Raw genomic sequence first — 20,759 nt, 5'->3', positions numbered from 1 at the left:
TGCCCCAGGGCGGCCCGCGGGCGCTCGGATGGGCTCTGAGGAGGGGAAACTCCTTGCGAGAAGGTGAGCTGCGGCCGTGGTGACGTCCCCGCTGCCCGGCCACGTTGCTGATGAGGCGGCAGCTCGAGAAGGTACCGCCCGACCCCAGGTGTGGCCAGGAGGGCCTCGGCACAAGCCCAGGTAGAGCCATCGGCCGTTTTATTTTCTTGGGAACCAGTGCTGCCCCAGGATTCCCTACTGAGTCCGAGAGGAAGCCGCCCGAGCAAGAGCGTTCCCTCCGGAGGCGGCGGCGGAGAGGGAGCTGGGCTCCGTGAGTGTCAGCCGGGCCCTCGCCTGGCCCCCGGGCAGAGGCTGGAGGCGCTGACGGCCGCACAACAGTAACTGTCCGAGGACAACACGCCGTCCGGCAGCGTCCTCGCTCCGCTGGGTCCCGGGCAGTGCGGGCGCTTCTCCCACGTGTCCCTGCAGCACGGCGCCCCCGGGTCTGCGCACGGAACCCCTGGGGCTCGCCTCTCGGGGACGAGGGCCTCACCGGTGGGGGACCCAAGACGGGTGTTTACTGGCACTGAAAGGGGCACCAACCCCAGGAAAAGCCCTTCCCAGCCCAGGCGACAGACAGCACCTGCCTGGGGGTCCCCCTGGGGGTCCCCAGATGGAGATCCCTCGCCAGGGCCCCGGTCCCGCTCCGCAGGCCTGGGCACAAGCCGGAGCCCGGGTGGGGCCCACATGCCCGGCGGGCGGGTCGCCCTGCCTCACCCCATCGGCTCTTCCCGCTCTGGGCAGCTCTTCAGCTCAAGGACCCAGAGGGGCTGGGGGCGGAGCGACGCGTCTCGGGGGCCAGCAGCTGGGCCCCATGGAGAGCGGACCACGCGGGCAGCACGCCCACCGAGGCCGCTCCCTCACCTGCGGGCTTTCAACTGCCGCGGCCAGGTCTGCGCAGGGCCAGGTGTGTGCTGGCGCCTGCTCCCACCCCAGGACCCACCAACAGGCCCCCTCGCCACCCATTTCCTGTTGGCACAGCCAGCGGGAGCAGGAGCCAGCGGGAGCCAGCGGGAACCAGCGGGAGCCAGCCGAGTCCCTCCCGGCACAGTCACCGAGGCTGCCCGTCCTGTGGCCAAGGCTGTGAATTCCGTCGGTGGCCGCCCTGTCCCGGGTTCTGGGATCTGGCCCGGCTCCCCGTCGGCAGTGGGAACGGGCATCCCTGCCCCACGGGCCCGCCTGCCTAGAGCCCGGCTTCCCTGTGTGGCGTGAGCTCAGGGCTGGGCCAAGGCCTTACAGTCCGCGGCCTCCCCACAGGCCTGGCTCAGGGTCAGGCCTCACACGGGTGGGTTTGCTGAGAACAGCCAGAACTCAGCATGCAGGTTGGAGAACAAACGAATGGGCAAACCCTCAGGGGCAGAAAGGAGACCAGTGGTGGCTGGAATGCCTAAGGGGACGGGGAGCTCACTACTCACCAGCCAGTAAACTCTGACCCCAGATGGGGCTCGTGGAGCCGTCCCTCTAGCCCTGCGGTGCTGCCTCCCCTCGGGCCCCGGCCCCGGCCCCACGCCCCACACTGGGCTGTGTCCACCCTCACAGCCGGCCAGCATCCAGCCAGGACCGCCCACCTGACGCCCGCTCCCAAGGGGCTCCTCTGCCCCTCCCCCCCCGCCCGGGGAGCAGGAAGGGCCCATCTTGCCTGCGAGGCCCAGAGGTAGTCCAGCCGCAGCTTGACGTCCACCTGCCGGGCGTGCAGGGCCAGCGTGCAGGAGAACAGCAGGACGGCCAGGACGGGCTCGAAGCTGCGCCCAGACGTGGTGCCCCTGGTCCGAGGAGGAGGAAACCCCGTCAGTGCCCAGACTTTGGCATCGAACATGAGCCGTGTCCACAGAGCGCCCCTCAGTCTCAACGCCCACGGGCACCCCCGGGCTGAGCACGTATCCCCGGAGCTGACCCGGGCTGACCCGCGGGTCCCCGGGACCAAGGCCTTCCCAGACCTGGGGGCGGGGGCGGGTGGAGAAGCACCGACCAGCAAGCAGCACCCGCGGCCGTGAACACGGACCTCGCGCCGCCCGCCTGTCCCGCGCGCGAGGCACACCTACCCCACGGCCCTGGTGTAGCCGCTGAGCTCCAGGACCAGGATGTAGGACGCGCTGAGCACGCACAGCAGGACCACTTTGGGCAAGGAGGAGACCCGCAGGAAGAGGGCGAGCGGGAGGGTGCCCACCAGGCCGCAGAGCAGGGCCTGGGGCGCGGACTCGCAGGGCGGGGCGGGCAGCACGGCGTCCAGGCCGCCGGGCGGCAGCACCACCAGGGACCCGTTGGGGCCGGAGCTCCAGGCCCAGGGCAGGCAGCCCACCTGGAGGGGCACGGAGGGCACGAAGGGGGGCTCACTCCCCACACGCAGCTGCCCCTCAGCCCCAGCTCCGCCCCCTCCACGGCTCCCTCCCCTCTCCCTCCCCTCCCGTCTGGCCCCTGGGGCTCCCCACCGGCCCTCTCCTCCCTGTGTCCGCCCTACAGCGCCGGCCCTCACCACACAGCCTTGGGCCACTGCGTAGATCAGGACGACGATGAAGGTGCACAGGGCGGTGCGGATCCGGATGGTCAGGCAGCCCGGGAGGCACTGCACGAGGGGCCGTGGTCACCGGCGTCTCCCACTCCAGGGGGCCCGTCCGGGAGCACCTCCCCACGTGGACAGGGCCGTGGCCTCCGCAGGGGCCTCCGTGGCCATGTCGCCGGCTGGGCCCCGCCCACTCCTCACACACACACACACACACACACACACACACACACGCACGCACACGCCTCTTGTGTTTCCTTATATTTAATCTCCCAGGGGAAAGATTTGCCGGAAAACCTGGTGTCTTTCCATTAAAAAGAGCAGCTCCCTCCCCGCACTGGGACTGGCACTGAGCCAGAGAACAGCCTGGCCTCACATTTCCATAATGTTCGGTCCTGGCTCATCGACGGTGAGAATTTCCGTTTACGGGGGCTTTGTGCTTAAGTAAGTCTTACCGTTTTCTTCAGGCAGGTTCTGTATAATTTTTACTAAGTTAAACATTTTATCTTAAATCTATTCTCATTCATTTTTCAATATTCAACAATTTTATGGATAAAAGTAAGAGTTTTTTAAAAAGTCAGAGTTCTTACCTGTCCAGGTACGCACACACACACCTGGACCGGGTGAGGCACGGGGACAGGGCACATACCTGGACCCGGGTGATATGCAGGTACAGGACACAGGCCACCAGGAAGCAGATGCAAAACACCAGCAGGAGCAGGACGGCCACGCTCCTAGGACAGAGGCGCCTGGTCACTCGGGCTGGGCCTGGTGGGTGTGCCCCAGAGGTGCCTGGGCATCGGCCCCTCCAGCCCCCCGTCCCTCCGCCCCCGGAAGCAGCAGCATCTCTGGCTCCCGTCCAGGGCAGGGCCCTAGGACCCCCCACTCCTCCCCCAGAGCCTCCCAACCCTGAGTGTGCAGAGGAAGGGGGAGGGGCGCTGTGCGGACTGGGCTGCTGGGCTCCGTCTGGGACCCGCCTGAGCCCCAGGTGAGGCCTCCAGGTGCGCCCAGCGGGTGCTCCCTGGAAACTCAGAGGGCTCCACGCGGACGTTCCACTAGGAGACGCTGTGTGTGAGGGAAACGGGGAGGTTTCCTGGGTCGTCCTCGCTGGGTCACGTGACACAGGTTATTAAAACCCTTCCCAGAGGCCACTGTCCCTTCGGCGTTTCTGGTTTCTCCTTCGAAGCTGAGGCAATGGCGGGGGCGGGACTGAGACCACTGGCGTCTCCGTTACAAACGCAACGTCGACCCCGAGGGTGAGCAGCCCCCCGGCCGTGCAGCGTCGGCCCCGAGCGTGAGCAGCCGCCCGGCCGTGCAGCGTCGGCCCCTGAGCGTGAGCAGCCGCCCGGCCGTGCAGCGTCGACCCTGAGCGTGAGCAGCCCCCCGGCCGTGCAGCGTCGGCCCTGAGCGTGAGCAGCCGGCCGGCCGTGGGCCGAGGGCGTGTGTGTGGCGTGTGCGTCCCCAGCGGGGGGCAGGATGAGCTTAAAGAGAAAGGAACCCCGGCCCTCGCCCCCCACGCCCACCCGGAGCCGCACTCACTGGGGGATGATGAGAAGGTAGACGAGGCCAAACAGGGCGGCCAGGACCAGGGCGAGCACCACGGCGCTGGTGAAGGACTCGTCCGGGAGCTGCTGGTACTGCGGACAGAGCCCCGTCAGGCTGCTGCCCCGACCGTGGGAGCCACCGGGACGCCCGGCCACTGTGGCGTCCACAGCAGCACTGCCCTGGCCAGCGTGGGCCAGTGTCAGAGCATCGGCCGGAGCACCAAGGGTCTCGGGTTCGATTCCCATCAAGGGCATATGCCTGGGTTGCACATTCGATCCCCGGCCCCGTTCGGGGCACATGCAGGAGGCAACCAACTGCTGTATCTCTCTCTCTCTCTCTCTCTCTCTCTCTCTCTCTCTCTCTCTCTCTCCCCCCTGCCCTCCCACCCTAGCTTCCATTCTCTCAAAAAAAAAAAAAAAAAATCAATGGCGCCAGGCCTGTGTGGCTCAGTAGTTGAGCATCGACCTATGAACCAGGAGGTCAGAGTTCGATTCCTGGTCAGAGCACAGCCCCGGATTGCGGGCTCCATCCCCGTAGGGGCCGTGCAGGAGGCAGCTGATCCATGATTCTCTCTCATCTTTGATGTTTCTCCCCCTCTCCCTTCCTCTCCGAAACCAATAGGAAAATATATTTTTTTAAGTCGATGGGGAAAGCATCCTGGGTGAGGATTTAAAAGAAAAGGGGAAGAAAGAACAGCATCCGCCCGCAGGGACGGGGGAGGGGGGTGTGCACGTGGCCGAGTCCCAGGGCCCCGGCTCCGGCCGCCCCGAGCCCGGCACCCACCTTCCGCTCGCGCTCCGCCTGCTTGTACTTGAGGGTGAGCAGGTGCAGGTCCGCCATCTCCAGCTCCGTCTGCCGGGCCTCCAGGAGGCGGCCAATGTACCTGTTGACGCGGGTGCCGGGCGCGGTGTGGGCGGCGTTGGTCGAGAAGGACAGCCGGTTCCTGCCCTTCTCCGAGGCCGTTCGCAAGGCCCTGCGCTGCGGGCGGCGGGGAGCAAGGCCGTCGTCAAACGCCCACCCACAGACGGAGGCGCCTCACGCCCACCTGCCCCGGCCCCGCGTCCGGGCGCGTGCGGACCTGAGAGGGGTCGCGGCTCCGCCACCTGCCGGCCGTGACGCCCCCGGGGAGTCCTGGCATCGGTGACGGGGTCACACGGCGACTGTGGGGCGGCCGGGAGGAGGGCGGCAGGACCCCAAGTGCCACCGGGGACAGTGCCCAGGACAGGGCAACGACACACGCTGGTTCTTCGAAAATAGCAACAAAATCGACGAATCTCCAGCAAGTGCGACAGAGAGAAAGACACCGACAAGTCCAGGAGGGGACTGTCCTGTGAGACCCCCGACCGACCGGGAGAGGGGATCAGAACGGCCTGAGCGAGGTGCTCATCCACCGACACCGCAGCCTGAGCCCCCCCTCGGGACACAAGCTCCGCCGTCTCCACCGGGGGCATCCGAGCCGCCTGGAACAGCGGTCGGCCAGCTGCGGCTCTTTGGCCCCTGGAGTGTGGCTCTTCCACAAAATACCACGTGCGGGCGCACGTACAGTGTGACTGAAACTTCGTGGCCTATGCGCAGACGTCGGTATTTTCTGGAAGAGCCGCACTCAAGGGGCCAAAGAGCCGCAAGTGGCTCGCGAGCCGCAGCTGGCCGACCGAGGGCCTGGAATTCCTCAGAAATCGAAGTCGTCGTTTCCAATCCCCAAATGCAATGCCCGGCCCACGGCTCCGAGGAGAAGGAGCACGAACCCCGACCCCACAGCCTCTTCCAGGAAACAGGCGAGGAGGGCGCGCGCCCCGATTCATGTTATAACGCCCGATCAACCAGACGAACCGCGAACACGGACAGCTGCCGGCCCTCCCCCCTCAGTCAGATGCGAAAAGAATCCTTCACAACACGAACCCAGAACTCGGCGAGCTGTCACCAGAAGCACAGGGCACACCCGTGTCAGGGAGCGGGGCCGCTGGGACATTTCAGCGTCGATGCGCCCCCCCCCCCCACTAACGGGCTAAAGAAGACGACACCCACAGTCTCCCACTGGTACCGGCCGGCAGCGGGGAAGGCCGCCCTCCTGACCCCTGACCGCAGGGCACTTAGGGAGCCTCCAGATCCAGTTCCCACGGACACGGGCTCCCGGCCAAACCCACACCAGACCCGAGGCCACCGGCGGCCCGTGAGAGCCCCGGACCTTCACTCTCTGAGGAGCCTGCGAACCTCTGGGGATCGATGCCTCTTAAAGGCACGGAACCGAGAGGCGGAGGCGGCGTGAGAGGAGGACACAGTCTCGGGCGGCAGGAGGCGGGTCCCTGGTGAGCAGGCAGACCGGTCACCCCGACGGAGCGGCCAGGTGCTCCCGGGGCTGCAGGCGAGGACGGGGGAGGTGGGGGGACACGCAGGCTGCTCTCGGTGTGGTGGGGCCAGACCTCACTCGGCTGCCAGGACGCAGCCCCCCTGCCCAGAGGACTGGGGTCCCCGGAGGGGCTGGGGTCTCGGGCCAGAGTCACAGACATGAGGCACGTGCCGTTAGAGTGGACACAGGATGCCCCACTGAGCTCCAGGCTCCCCCCCAGGACCCTGCCCCCGAGGCCAGCAGAGGCCAGAAGAGCCGGACCCACACACGTAGGAGGGCACAGCCAGAGACGCCCCTCACCCCCACCTCCCAGGGACGGGGTAACCGGGCAGAGGCCCGAGGGCAGGGACAGGAGGCCTGAGACTCTGGATCAAGCGAGACACCTGACAGGTGCGTGTCTGAGGCAGTCAGACAGCAACGGGGCTCTCACGCGTGAATTTACAGATAAATGGGCGGAATGCCGGGCTGCAGAGAGAAGTGCCGGCTAAACAAACATTCCTGCAGGAAAGCACGTCAGCCGAGACCGAGCCAGCCCGTCCGAGCTGCGGGGGGGGGGGGGGGGGCTACCTTGTCGTCGTCCTCGCAGGTCATGACGTTGGAGAAGGGGATCTCGGCCTTGAACATCTTGCGGCACTGCATGAGCTGCACCAGCAGGTAGCACACCGTCTTGAACTTCATCCTCTTCGCCGGCTTGATGTCCGAGAGGATCAGCCCCGGGAAGATCTGTGCGACAGCGGCCGGGACGGCGTGAGCAGCCGCCTGACCCTCGCCTTGCGTGGCTGTGGCAGGACGGGCGTCTGGCCAGGCCTGTCCACACGGGGCCTCGGGGACACGTGGGGACCAGCAGGCACCAGCCGGCGATGGGCCCACACACGCTCCCAACGCGCCCCCTGCCTCTGAACCCGATGCGGGGGTCGCTGATGGGGGGCAGCTGATGGGGGGCAACTGATGGGGGCAGCTGATGGGGAGGCATCAAGCAGGGCACTAGGGCCCACGCACCCTCTCAGAGCTCCTCACAGGCTTCCCTCCTCAGCCCAGCACCCCTCACCTGAGCCCTGGACATGACCTGGTCACCCTGCACCCTGTCCACATCGCCTCGAGCGCCCACATAAGCTGGCCACCGTCCTGCTGTGTGCCCCCATCCCTGACCCCTGCAGGGTGTCTCTAATCTGTTTTGCACAAGAGGCAATGAAGGCCCGGGAGGAGGCACCACGGACCCAGGGCTCAGAGATGATCAGAGTGCCTCCCCCCGACACACACACGCACACGCACACACACTCACACACGCACGCACACGCGCACACGCGCGCGCACGCACACACACACACATGCACACTCACACACACATGCACACACACTCACACACACGCACACGCACGCACACACGCACTCACATGCACACACACTCACACACACGCGCACACACGCACATGCGCGCACACACGCGCGCACACACACACTCACATGCACACTCACACACACGCACACACACGCACATGCGCGCACACACACGCACGCACACACGCACTCACATGCACACACACTCACACACACGCACACACACGCACATGCGCGCACACACGCGCGCACACACACACGCACGCACACACACACACTCACACGCACACGCCAAGGCCAGCCCCCGACAGGACGTGGGGGGACGCCCGCCCCAGGGTGCCTGGAGCCGCAGAGGCAGCGGGAGGAGAGGCGCGGGCGCACCTTGCGCCGGTGCGAGGGCACGATGAAGAAGGTCTGGATGTTGTGAGCTCTCAGGAAGCTGTTCCTCTCGTGCCCGTGGCCGGGCTCCACCTCGTAGTCGCCGTTCAGACAGGCCAGCGTCGCCTCGGTGATGTGCACCTTCCTGCAGGGCGAGCCCGCGGCTCAGAGTCCCGGGGGGCCCACGCTCAGCCCCCGGACACACGGCCGGCCCTGCAGCCCCGCTGCGAGGACAGGGACCCCCCCGCCCCCCGCGCTCGGGGCGACCTCACGGGGTCAGCCTGGGCTCTGGGTCTGTCCCGGGAGCAGAGCGTGCGCAGCGAGGGCCCGGGGGCGCGGCCGGGGGTCTGACCCGCTCCGAGCCCAGCCCCTCGGAAGGAGGGAAGCGAACGGCACCAGAATCAGCACCGGGGACAGCGCCGCCCGCGCGGAGCCTCCTCATTGGCGCTCCGCTCAGAGCCCCGCCCACTTTGAGACGCCCCGCCCCGTGGCCGGCGCTGCGGGGACCCCCCCTCCGCCCCGTCTCCGCAGCAGCGCCCTCGCCCGCACGCACCCCGGGAGGCCCGCGGTCTCCATGACGTTGGCCAGGGTCACGTCGTTGGACCACACGTCGTACTGCCACTTGCGCAGGCCCAGGACGCCGCAGAGCACGCGGCCCGTGTGCAGCCCCACGCGCATGTTCAGGTTCACGTCGGTGGCCTCGGCCACGGACCTGCGCACGGACACGGACACGGACACGGGCGTCGGCCGCGGAGCCGTCCGCCCCCTCCCGGCCGAGGCCCAGGGTCCGGGCCTGGTGTCCCCGACGGCCGAGCTCGGTGCCTGGACGGGCAGGAGCGTGAGGCCGCCCGGCCTGGGGAGCCCAGCCCCCCGCTGTGCCCAGGAGGCCCCCCAGTCCCCGCCACCGGCCATCACAGGGCACCGCCCCGCCCTCCAGGCCGCCCAGGAGGGAAACGATGCTGCTCTGCGTCCCGGGAGCCGACAGGGGCCCTCCTGCCGCGTGAGGGCCACAGCGCGGCCACCAGGGGCCCGGCCTGGGACTCTGAACCGTCCAGGTTTGACCCCGAACTCTGAGCCTCGGGAGAGGGGGCTGCAGAACGGCCTGCAGGGGGCCCGGCGCTCCCCAAGCCGCCCAACTACGGGCTTTACGGGTGCAGGTAGTGACCCTGTCCACCGGCGGTAAAAACACAACAAAACGTGCGGACACCGCGATCAGACCCCGGCCCAGGCGCCTTCTCCCCCTCCCAGCGGTGACGGACCAGCCCACCTCCAGCCTGGCTGAGGGACGCGGGAGGCCCTGGGAGGGGGGAGACCACGCACAGGGGGGGACAGCATCACCCTGGCCTGAGCAAGGACAGCCCCCCCCCCATCATCTCATCATCCACAGACGTCAGGCCTGCAGGACAGGACCCCAGGGCGGGACCCCAGGGCGGGACCCCAGGGCGGCCCAGAACCCGCGGGAGAAGCAGGGCCTCAGCCACGGGCTCCCGGCTCCAGGAGGGACGCTAACCCCGGCTCCAAGCCCAGCTCCTTCCCCAGGGAAGGAGAGAAGCAAACTGGGCCCCAGTCGGCACCTGGAACAACATGGCCAGGACCAGAAGCGGCAGGCCAGCCCCGGTGCCCCAGGGACGCCCCACACAGGGCACCCCTGCCCCCGGGCCCCGCCCCAGGAAGGGAACTCCCCAGTCGGCCCCGACTCTCATCCAGCTACGCCCGCGAGGTGACTTCCCGCCTGACGGTGCACACGGGCCCTGGGGGTCCCTCACAGAGTCCAAAGGAGGGGGTCACGCAGCCCCCACAGGAGAGGAGGCTCTCTCGCACCCTCGCCTCGGCCAGGTCTCGGCAGCCCCGGCACAGGTGACCACTGGGACAGACGGACCGGGACGCACGGGCCCGCGGCTGCGGGCACTCACGTGATGGTGTCGATCATGTCCAGGCCCATCTCCACGCAGCAGTGGGCGTGGTCGGCCTTGGGCTGGGTGAGGCCAGACACGCAGTAGTAGCAGTCCCCCAGGATCTTGATGCGCCGGCAGTGGTTCTCCTGCAAGCAGAGGGCGCGTCAGGGACGGCCAGGCGGCCCCGCCCCTTCCACCCACGAGGTGCTGGAGACCTACCACAGGGCGGGACTCACACCAGGGCCCCCCCGCCCCCCGGGGACTCCCCTCGGGCAGCGCAGCCTCGGGAGGGCGGGCAGCCCCCCTGGCTGTGATCAGGGTGGCCCTGGAGCACCCACGCCTCCCCACACCTGCCCTCAGGCCTCCTCCAGGCAGGAGTCCATCTGCTGGTCCCTCCGCTCACCAGGCCCACCCCACAGACCCTGCCCAGCCTGGGCGCCAGCTCCTCCCCCAGCCCGGCTCCCACCCCCGTGGGGCTGGCACACGCCCCTCTTGTGACGCCCTCTGAAACGTGCCAGGTCCCCCCCTCACCCGGGAAGGGCGGGCCACACGCATCTGCCAGTCCCTGCAGCCTGGGCCCCACGTCTGGGCCCACAGATCTGATTCACCTGGTGGGCCAGAGTCCTGACCCCACCCCCCACACCTGGGGATCACCACCTGAGCACGTTCCTCGGGGGTCGCAGCTGGGGGTCACCCCGAGGAGCCACATGGGAAATCTTCACGGTGCATCCACTCACCCGAGACAACAGCAAGCCCGTCGCACGTTAACAAAAGTGACACCTCTAAGGTAACAACAAATGACTGGCGAGAGGCCTGGCTGCTTCCACTTCTCTCAGGTGCCTGCCGTCCGGTGTCAGCCCCCCACCTGTCAGCCCCCCGCTTGTGTCAGCCCCCCGCTTGTGTCAGCCCCCCGCCTGTCTCCTCGAGCCCAGAGCTCCGGCCCAGCTCCGAACACCCACAGCTTCCACCTAACTGCGCTCTGTGCTCCCGCTATCGAGCCAACGACGAATAAGATCCTCTGGCCGGCGGCCTGCAGCTGGCCACGCGAGCGTCCGGGCCCCCGGCCTCTGGGGTGGGGGTGGGGCTTTAACAGCAGCAAAATCAGCCGCCTGTGTCCCCGGCTGGAGACGCAGAGCGCGTCCCTCCCAGCCCGGCCCCACGGCAGGCCCCACAGTCCAGAGCGGGTTGGGGAGGTAAAACGCATCGTCTGGGCCCGGCCGGCGAAGCTCAGTGGTTGAAAGTCAACCATGAACCAGGTTCGATTCCGGGTCGGGGCACAGGCCCGGGTTGCGGGCTCGATCCCCCGTGTGGGGCGTGCAGGAGGCAGCCGGTCCATGATTCTCTCTCATCACTGAAATTTCTCTCTCTCTCTCTCCCTCTCCCTTCCTCCCTGAAATCAATAAAGATATATTTTTAAATGCATCATCTGGTTTTATTCATCTCAAGCGCCCTGGCATCTGTGAGCAAGCTCCAGAGACCCAGGAGCGTGCTGTTTGTGGATTCTGACGTGTTCGCTCCCTGAAAATACTGGGGTTCCCGCGGGAGCATCTGATGCCTGAACCTGGTTTCCGGCCAAAGCAGAGACAGAAGGGACAAGGCCGTGGGAGGGGCCTGGAAGGGAGGGGGCACCAGTGAGGCAGCAGAGGACAGGCCGGAGGGTCTCCTGCCCTGGCTCCGTGGTCTGTGGGCCCTTGCCCGGCCTGAGCAGGCAGCCATGGGGCCAGGAGGCAGAGCCCCCAACAGGCCCTGAGCCCCCACCCACCCCAGGCCCAGGAGGGAGAGGGGGTTCTACGCCATCGGGAAGACTCACGGGGTCTAGAGCCCAAAAGCACCCCCACCCAAGGCCGACAGGAGGACGGGATGCTGGGAAGGAGGTCGCTCCAGGATCTGGGGCACCTGAGGGTGGGCAGGTGCGGAGGGGACTGGAAGTGGCCCATTTGGGCCCCACTGCTGAGGAGTGTTTTCCTGGGGGCCGGGGTGGGGTGACCCCCCATGCAAATGACAGGCACCGGGACTTCCAAGCATCTACCCGCTTTCCAGTAAATGATCTATTTCCTGCTGAGGAGGAAAAATTACAGAAACCCAGGGTCACTGTAGAGAATGCAGAACAGAGTCGATAATACGGTAATAACTGCACGGAGCCAGGTGGGCACTAGACCTACTGGGGCCATCACTTCCTAAGGCATGTGAGTAACCAGGAAGCTATACACGGAATGGATACAATGTTGCATGTAAGTGTCTAAACACACCTGGGGCTGATACAATGTTGCATTATGTTAGTGACCTGCTAGGAAAGGCGCCCCCTCCTGTCCGGCCTCCCAACGGCCCAGTGAGGTGTGAGCGTCACCTGCACGGCCTGAGGCCCCACGTGTCCCCTCTCACGTGCGGGAACAGCCACACTGGGGCCGAGAACATGCAACAGAGGACAGGGTCTCCCTGGGAACAGCCTCTGAAGGGTGGGGTGATGACCAGAGCCAGGGACACAGGCTCCCATCGCCCGGCCTGCGGACTGAGGGGTCCCGGGTTCGATTCCGGTCAAGGGCATGTACCTGGGTTGCGGGCACATCCCCAGTGGGGAGTGTGCAGGAGGCAGCTGACCGATGTTTCTCTCTCATCGATGTTTCTAACTCTCTGTCCCTCTCCCTTCCTCTCTGTAAAAATCAATAAAATATATTTTCAAAAATAAAATAAAATAAATAACTAAAGCTGGCAAACCTCCAGGCAGAATGATCAAGAAAGAGAAACGGAGACACCAATTACCGAAATCAGGAACGAGAGAGGTCGCCCCTGAGTCTACAGACCTTGGGGTGACGAGAAACACTGCGAGCAACCTGAATAATGCTGACAACTTCGGTTAAACGGACAGATTCCTCGGAAATAAAAGGACCACCACGCTCCTCAAGGCAGCGCAGAGCCCGGGGCCGTGTCTGGGAAACTGGGTTTGTAGCTGAATGCTCCTCAGATGAAGCTCCTTGCCCGACGGCTCCACCACGAAACGCGGCCACACGCTCAGGCAGGAGGCGACACCCGTTCTGCGCAGACTCCCGGAAGCCGGCTGGAGGACGCCCAGGCCCTGCCGGGCGAGCACGCATGACCCTGACCCCACACGGGGCAAGGGAGCCGGAGTGACATCCTTCAGGATCGCAGATGGAAACACTCGCTACAAAACCTGAGCAAATCAAAGCCAACAACACATCAAACGGCCCACCGCCGCCCGCGTCCCGCTGTCCGGGGACAAGGTCGTCCTAACATCCGCCTGCGTCTGCGAGTCGTCAACAGGAACTAGAAGGGGAACACCGCGTGACCGTCGCAACAGACGCAAACACACGCTGGACAAAAGCCAGCATCCGTTCCTGACAGAAACTCGCAAAATGAGAATAAAAGGAAACGTCCTCAACTTGGTGAAAAGCACCCACGACCCGGCCGCGCTGACGTCACGCGTGGAGGAGACGGACACCCTCCGCGAAGATCAGACCAAGACAGGAGCCGGCTCGGCCGGGCCCAGGCCCCCGCCAAGGCCCTGCCCGGGGAGGACCCTCTGGGAGGCGCCCACAGGCAGGGAGTCTCCCAACCACACTGCGCGGGCTGGGCAGTGCCCGCCTCCCTCACCTGCAAACCCACAGGTGGTCCCGGGAACCGAGTGGGTGAGCCAACCTCTGCCCATCGGTCCGGGCCACAGCCCCTCGCAGACCCCGGACCAGTTCCTGCGCTTCCCGTGGCCGCACTTCCCGTGGCAGCACTTACCGTGGCCGCACTTACCGTGGCAGCACTTACCGTGGCAGCACTTACCGTGGCCAGCTCGTCGAACTTGCCAAAGAGCTCGTTGAGCAGCTTGACCAGCTCCTGGGCCGTGCACTGCGACGCCAGCCCCGTGAAGCCCACGATGTCCGCGAAGAGGATGCTGCAAGACAGGGGATGCCCGTCACCGCTCGCCTCAGACCAGGCTGCCGCATGCAGCTGCCCTTCACAGTCACCGTGAAGCACATCTTCCTGCTTCTTCCTCAACCCAGACTGGAAGCCACGGCTTCTTCCTCCCATTTCACAGGAGAGAAGACTGAGGTCGGAAGGACCACGGACTCTGGTGTCACAGAGGCAGGAGACACTGCAGCCGCTCAGAGGCCCCTGACCCTGGTCCAGCCTCAGCCCCGCCGGGCCCTGTCGGGGACCTCCGCACACTCGCCTCACTTTCTGAGCCTCCATTTCCTCACAAAGTCAAGGTGCGATGCTGGCAGATCTCAGGGGTGTGATGATGAACCGAGTGCCCAGAGGGGAAGCTCCTCCTGCCTGGGCTCGAACCCTGGCCCACACCGTGGCCTCTCCCTCCTGGTCTTCAGGGGATCCTCTCTAGGGGGACAACTACCCTCCTCCATCTCCTCCTCCATTACCTCCTCCATCACCTCCATCACCTCCTCCACCTCCTCCTCCATCACCTCCTCCATCACCTTCACCTCCTCCATCACTTCCACCTCCTCCATCTCCTCCATCACCTCCATCCCCTCCACCTCCTCCATCACTTCCATCTCCTCCATCCCCTCCATCACCTCCTCCACCTCCTCCATCACCTCCTCCATCTCCTCCTCCATCCCAGCACCTCCTCTATCACCTCCTCCATCACCTCCACCTCCATCACCTGCTCCATCCCCTCCTCAATCACCTCCACCTCCTCCATCCCCTCCACCTCCTCCTTCACCTCCTCCATTACCTCCTCCATCACCTCCTCCATCTCCTCCTCCATCCCCTCCACCTCCTCCATCACCTTCACCTCCTCCATCCCCTCCACCTCCTCCATCACCTCCTCCATCTCCTCCTCCATCACCTCCACCTCCTCCATCCCCTCCACCTCCTCCATCACCTCCTCCATTACCTCCTCCATCACCTCCATCTCCTCCTCCATCACCTCCTCCATCCCCTCCACCTCCTCCATCACCTTCACCTCCTCCATCCCCTCCACCTCCTCCATCTCCTCCTCCATCACCTCCTCCATCATCTTCACCTCCTCCATCCCCTCCACCTCCTCCATCATCATCACCTCCTCCATCACCTCCTCCATCACCTCCTCCATCCCCTCCACGTCCTCCATCACCTTCACCTCCTCCATCACCTCCTCCATCCCCTCCACGTCCTCCATCACCTTCACCTCCTCCATCACCTCCACCTCCTCCATCACCTCCACCTCCTCCATCATCACCTCCTCCATCACCCCCACCTCCTCCATCACCTCCTCCATCACCTCCTCCATCACCTCTACCTCCTCCATCTCCTCCTCCATCACCTCCTCCATCACCTCCACCTCCTCCATCTCCTCCTCCATCACCTCCTCCATCCCCTCCACCTCCTCCATCATCATCACCTCCTCCAGCACCTCCTCCATCCCCTCCTCCATCCCCTCCACCTCCTCCATCATCTTCACCTCCTCCATCCCCTCCACCTCCTCCATCATCTTCACCTCCTCCATCACCTCCACCTCCTCCATCACCTCCTCCATCACCTCCTCCATCACCCCCACCTCCTCCATCACCTGCTCCATCACCTGCTCCATCACCTGCTCCATCACCTGCTCCATCACCTCCACCTCCTCCATCACCTCCTCCATCTCCTCCTCCATCACCCCCACCTCCTCCATCACCTCCTCCATCACCTCCTCCATCACCCCCAGCTCCTCCATCCCCTCCACCTCCTCCATCCCCTCCACCTCCTCCATCACCTCCACCTCAGCTCCCAGGCTCTCGGCCACGGGCCAGCGCACTACCTCACGTTGTCATGCCGCTGGATGTAAATCTTGTGAAAAATCCTCTCCGGGGGCTTCAGGAAGTCCTCCTTCATCTCCATGGCAACGTTCCGGGGCAGGAGGCTCATGAGCAGCCGCTCCTGGACAGGAGAGGCGGTGGTGCTGCGTGGGCCCTCCCTGTGCATCCTCCAGGCATCTGCCCCGGACGAGGGCTCAGCCCTCCTCCCAAGCCAGCAGCACGTGGACCCGTCCTGCAGCCCCTGCCTGGCCCCAGAGCCTGGTGGGTGGTGCGCAGGCCTGGCCGGTCACTGCACAGGGACCTCAATCCCAGAATCCTGGGCAGATGCCCCCGGAACACCCAGCCACTCGTGTCTCCCCACAGCCCCCTGTGCCTCCCCCCGTGCGCTTGGCTTCTCCAGGAAGCGGTCACGGGAAGGAACCCGCCCCCAGCCCTGCTCCTCACCCCCTGCCACACCGAGAGGCCATGGAGCCGTCCTGGGAGGCCCTGCCCCGGGCAGATGGGGCCCTGTCCTCGCGAGGTGAGGGCTTTGGAGGCAGCAGGGCGTTTCCTCCTGGTCCCTCCTCTGGTTTCCCCTGGTCTCCACTCCCCCCACCTCCAGGGCAGGAGGAACATCGGGCTTCTCGGGGCTCCGCCCCCCTCCTGGGCCTCACCCTCCTCACCCAGCCCTGCCCTCCCCTCCCAGGGTCCTCCCCGACCTCCTGCTGCTGGCCCTGACCTCCAGGCTCACAGTCTGAGGCTCCTCTCTCAGGTTTGGGAAGAAAACCAAGGAGCAGAGTTTAGATCCCACGTGGAGTTGGGGAGGCGGGGGGGGCGGGTAGAGAACCCCATCTCACTGCCCCCCAGCAGCCCCTCAATGAAACAACTCACCAACCTCCAGCAAAACCAATGAAAGATGTCACTCCTGACCCAAGGGACTGGGACCCGCTCTCCACACACAAGTTTGACAGTTGGGGAGAAACACGGGTCCCCGAAAAGCAGAAATTACAACTTCCCGGAATGTAGTCAGTGCTGTGACTGACAGACTCGAATAGCTCTGTGTCCATGAAAGAGGTCGGTTTCTTCATTTAAAAACTCACAGGAAGAAGCCCCCAGAGCCGGGTGGTTTCACTGGCCCGTAACCAAGCACCTGACAAAGGACGAGCACTAACCCTCCGGCCTGCCACGGAGGCTGAGGGAGCCACCCAGGCCCTCACACCAGCACCAGGCAAGACAAGACGAGGAAACCGCGGCCCAGGGGCCCTCAAGAACACGATGGGAAACCTCTGCCCGTTCCCAGCATTTCAGCCAACACCTCAGAGCCTGGCTCGGGGCATCCGCCAGGGACACAGTGCAGTTCAACCCTGAGACATCACTCGATGCCATACGGGCAACGACAAAAATCACAGGCAATGATCTAGGGGGAAAATGGCAAAATTCAACATCCACTCGCGATGAAAAGTCTCGGGGATTCAGGAGGCGAGGGGACCTTCCTCGTCCGGGTGGGGAGCATCCAGAGAGGGCCCCCCCGCACCCCACCAGCAGTGCACTCGGGCCGGCGCTGAGCCCGCCACACCCCGTCCACATGGCCCTGGAGGCCCGGCCAGTGCAGGAGAGAAAAGGACATTAAAGCCACAACGACGGCCCAACACACCTGCTGGAACAGGGACAACAAAAGGCAGAGACGCCACCCGCGCTGGCGACGCAGACAGGCAGACAGGGCGTTGAGAATGAAACGCGTTAGTCACTCAGCCCGAACGGCGGGCTCGGGGGCTGAGCGTGACCTCTGAGCCAGGAGGTCAGGGTTCGATTCCTGCTCAGGGCACAGGCCCGGGTTCTGGGCTGGATTCCCAGTGGGGGGCGTGCAGGAGGCAGCCGATCCATGATTCTCTCTCATCATTGATGTTTCTATCTCTCTCTCCCTCTCCCTTCCTCTCTGAAATCAATAAAGAAAATTTTTTAAGAAAAACGTTAGACACTTTAGAAAACGGTTTCACAATTTTCAGCCAACAAAACAGGTGGCCGCCATCGGCCCAGCGGCGCCCGGACACTCAGGCCAGAAATCGAGGCTCCCGCATATTCAGCGGCCCAGGGGGAGCCCTCAGGAGTCCTCGGGGGGCGGGGGGGGGGTGAGCCAGGTGGCCCAGCCCCCCCCCCCCCCCCCCCGGCCCGCAGACCATGACCCAGTCTGCACCCTGTGGTCCCGCCTCAGGACGGCCCTGAGACGACATGTTTCCCTGGGGTGTCCGCCTCGTATGCTGACCTTCCGGCCAGGGGCTTCCTCCCCCTCTGCCCCCCCTTTCCTGCTGAGTCAGCATTTCAAGGCCGGAGGCTGTTCTGGAGACGGTGGGGGACTGACGCGGTTCTGGGAACCGGTCCGGTTGGTTCTGCCTCAGCCCCACACACTCTGGCTTCAGATCAGCGCTGAGAGCCTCCTACTATCTGTGTTTAGCGCCTCCACCTGTGGCCGCGACGCCCCTTCCTGCCGCCCTCTCTTCCCAGGCCCTTTTAGGGTGAGGAGACCTGAGACGGTGGGATGCCCTGCCCCCTCTGCCACTGGCCACTCTGCCACTCGCTTCATTCTCCTTCCCAAGCCAGTAAGCCGGCGGTTCTCAACCTGTGGGTCGCGACCCCTTTGGGGGTCAAACGACCCTTTCCCAGAGGTCGCCTAAGACCATCCTGCATATCAGATATTTACATTTCGATTCATCACAGTAGCAACATGACAGTTATGAAGTGGCAACGAAAATAATTTTATGGCTGGGTCACAACGTGAGGAACTGTATTTAAAGGGCCAAAAGGTTGAGAACCACTGCGAGTAAGCTCTCCAACCAGCGGGTTCCCAGGTGACAAGACAGAACCAAGTTCCTTTATGCTCAGTCGGGAAGCAGAGGCCCGGACTCGCTTAAAGAGCCCGTCCCGGCCGCCCGGCACCTGCTGCCGGCACCACGGGCACCCCTACCCACAACGATCACCCCAGAATTGGCCCCGCACCCGCCCATCTCCCAGAACTGGGGTGCACCTCCCGCAGGGGCTCCTGAGCTGAACTGCTCTGTTCATGAGTTGAAACATGAAAGCAGAGACCGTGACACCCACGTGGCCGGGGCCACCCCGACACGGGGCAGGGCTGGACGGGGCTGGACGCGCTGCTCGGCCATCTCCGGGCTGCGCTGGGCCTGCCGGGCGACCCGGAGCCTAACCTGAGCCTGCGGGTGCCCAGGAGCCCAGGACAGGGCTCCCTGTGCTGAAAGCAGTCCGACCAGCGAGGCAGGGCGGGGACCTGCGTGCGGGGGACACGGGACGAGGCCACCCAGGGAGACAGCTGTCCCGGACCGACTGACCTGCAGGCCGCACCTCCATCCACGGAGAAGGTCCCGCAAGTGGGATGCGACCCTAACCCTAACCCAGGGGACATGAGCAGGGGGAAGGGGGGAGGCTGGACTCACCGGAGAGGGCGCCGCGCAGGGACCGCCACCCACCTGCTTCTCGTTCTCGTCCTCCAGCCGCAGCCGGTCCTCGATGCAGGTGCGCGCCTGCAGAAAGGCCCTGCGCTGGGCGCGCTCGGCCAGGACCCTCACGCACACCCCGTACACGTTCACGCCCAGGAAGAGCAGGGCGTTGGCGGCGAGCTGGAGGGGAGAGGACAGAGTGTGGGCAGGGGCCCCGCGTGGCGGGCGCTCCCCAACCCCCTCCACGGGCAGCTCGGGAGGGGGCCACGGCCCCCGTGGGTCCTGGGAACCCTGTCCCGTCCCTGCAGACACGGACGGCTCCTGTGTCCGAGAAACTCGGGCTTTTCCGGAAGGTTCCAGGGCCGCTGCTCCTGGACTGACCAGAAGGGCTGCCTTGCTCGCGATTACAGGACAAAACCAGTACCAGCACCGTGGCCCGCAGGCCACAGGCCACGGTCACAGGCTCCTGCCAGGAACCAGGCATGGGAGGGCGGGACCCGATGGGGTGACTGCAGGACAGCAGAGGGGAGGCAGGTCCACCTGGGCAGGGATGCAGGTGGGTGGGAGCGGCCCTGGCAGCCTGCAGCCTCAGGTGACTGGGGCAGCCTCAGGCACATGACCCCCAGGGCATGGACAGACAGACCTGCTGCATTCACAGTGACTTCCGCCTGCGTTCTCGACAGACCGTGGGACGCGAATCTATAAGCCCCAGCACTCAGATGACACCCCAGGACAAGAGTGAGTGCGTGTGAACCACATGGACAGACCCACTTGAAAATGGAGCCGCAGCCCAGCCGGTGGCTCAGTGGCTGAGTGAACCGGGAGGTCACAGTTCGATTCCCGGTCAGGGCACAGGCCCAGGTTTCGGGCTCGATCCCCGGAGGGGCGTGCAGGAGGCGGCCGATCCATGATTCTCTCTCAGCACTGGCATTCCTCTCTCTCTCTCTCTCTCCCTCTCCCTCCCTCTCTGACGTCAATAAAAATATTTTTTTAAATAAACAAACAAATAAAACAACAAAATAAAATGGAGCCGGAGCTGCAGTCTCATTCCTCCACGTGGGTGTCCTAACAGGCCAAGCAGCCTTTGCTGGGCCTAAAGCAACCGTGTTCCCAAGAGGCTGTGAGCAAGGATAACAAGGGGCGGGATGCCCACAGACTGAAAACTAGAAACACGGTTTAGACCAGCGGCTCTCAACCTTCCTGATGCCGCAACCCTGTAATACGGTTCCTCATGTGGTGGTGACCCCCAATTTCACTGTTACACATTGAACATAATTAAAGCAGAGTGATTAATCACAAAAACAATATGTAATTATGTATGTGTTTTCCGATGGCCTTAGGCGACCCCTGTGAGAGGGTCGTTCGACCCCCAAAGGGGTCGCGACCCACAGGTTGAGAACCGCTGGTTTAGACTCAGCGTCACTGCTAGGGGATCCGCACCCATAGCCACGCCTTCCTCCTGTGGAAGCAAAGGTTCCCCTTCCCTTTCCCATAAACGCCCGGCGCCCGGCCATCGGACCCTGGGCTTCCCGAGTCCCTGTT

At 64.8% G+C, this 20,759-nt stretch overlaps 1 protein-coding gene across 1 annotated transcript in view; it reads right to left on the bottom strand.

Moving 5' to 3' along the window:
* ADCY1 (adenylate cyclase 1) overlaps nucleotides 1-20,759 on the bottom strand; it is a 34,380-nt gene that overhangs the window by 10,641 nt on the left and 2,980 nt on the right. Inside the window, exons 2-14 of the mRNA XM_036327192.1 lie at nucleotides 19,248-19,397; nucleotides 15,792-15,910; nucleotides 13,832-13,943; nucleotides 10,061-10,188; nucleotides 8,701-8,859; nucleotides 8,151-8,292; nucleotides 6,999-7,154; nucleotides 4,868-5,062; nucleotides 4,079-4,176; nucleotides 3,189-3,273; nucleotides 2,513-2,602; nucleotides 2,082-2,338; nucleotides 1,679-1,802 (exon numbers count right to left, since the gene is read on the bottom strand). Of these exons, the coding sequence (XP_036183085.1) occupies nucleotides 1,679-1,802; nucleotides 2,082-2,338; nucleotides 2,513-2,602; nucleotides 3,189-3,273; nucleotides 4,079-4,176; nucleotides 4,868-5,062; nucleotides 6,999-7,154; nucleotides 8,151-8,292; nucleotides 8,701-8,859; nucleotides 10,061-10,188; nucleotides 13,832-13,943; nucleotides 15,792-15,910; nucleotides 19,248-19,397 (1,815 nt within the window). The remainder of the gene's footprint in view (nucleotides 1-1,678; nucleotides 1,803-2,081; nucleotides 2,339-2,512; nucleotides 2,603-3,188; nucleotides 3,274-4,078; nucleotides 4,177-4,867; nucleotides 5,063-6,998; nucleotides 7,155-8,150; nucleotides 8,293-8,700; nucleotides 8,860-10,060; nucleotides 10,189-13,831; nucleotides 13,944-15,791; nucleotides 15,911-19,247; nucleotides 19,398-20,759) is intronic.

This window comes from Myotis myotis, unplaced genomic scaffold (genome assembly GCF_014108235.1).
Source record: "Myotis myotis isolate mMyoMyo1 unplaced genomic scaffold, mMyoMyo1.p scaffold_m19_p_11, whole genome shotgun sequence".
Classification (NCBI taxonomy): Eukaryota; Metazoa; Chordata; class Mammalia; order Chiroptera; family Vespertilionidae; genus Myotis; species Myotis myotis.
The sequence above is the reverse complement of the archived record's forward strand: the minus strand, read 5'-3'. Positions and strand labels throughout refer to the sequence as shown.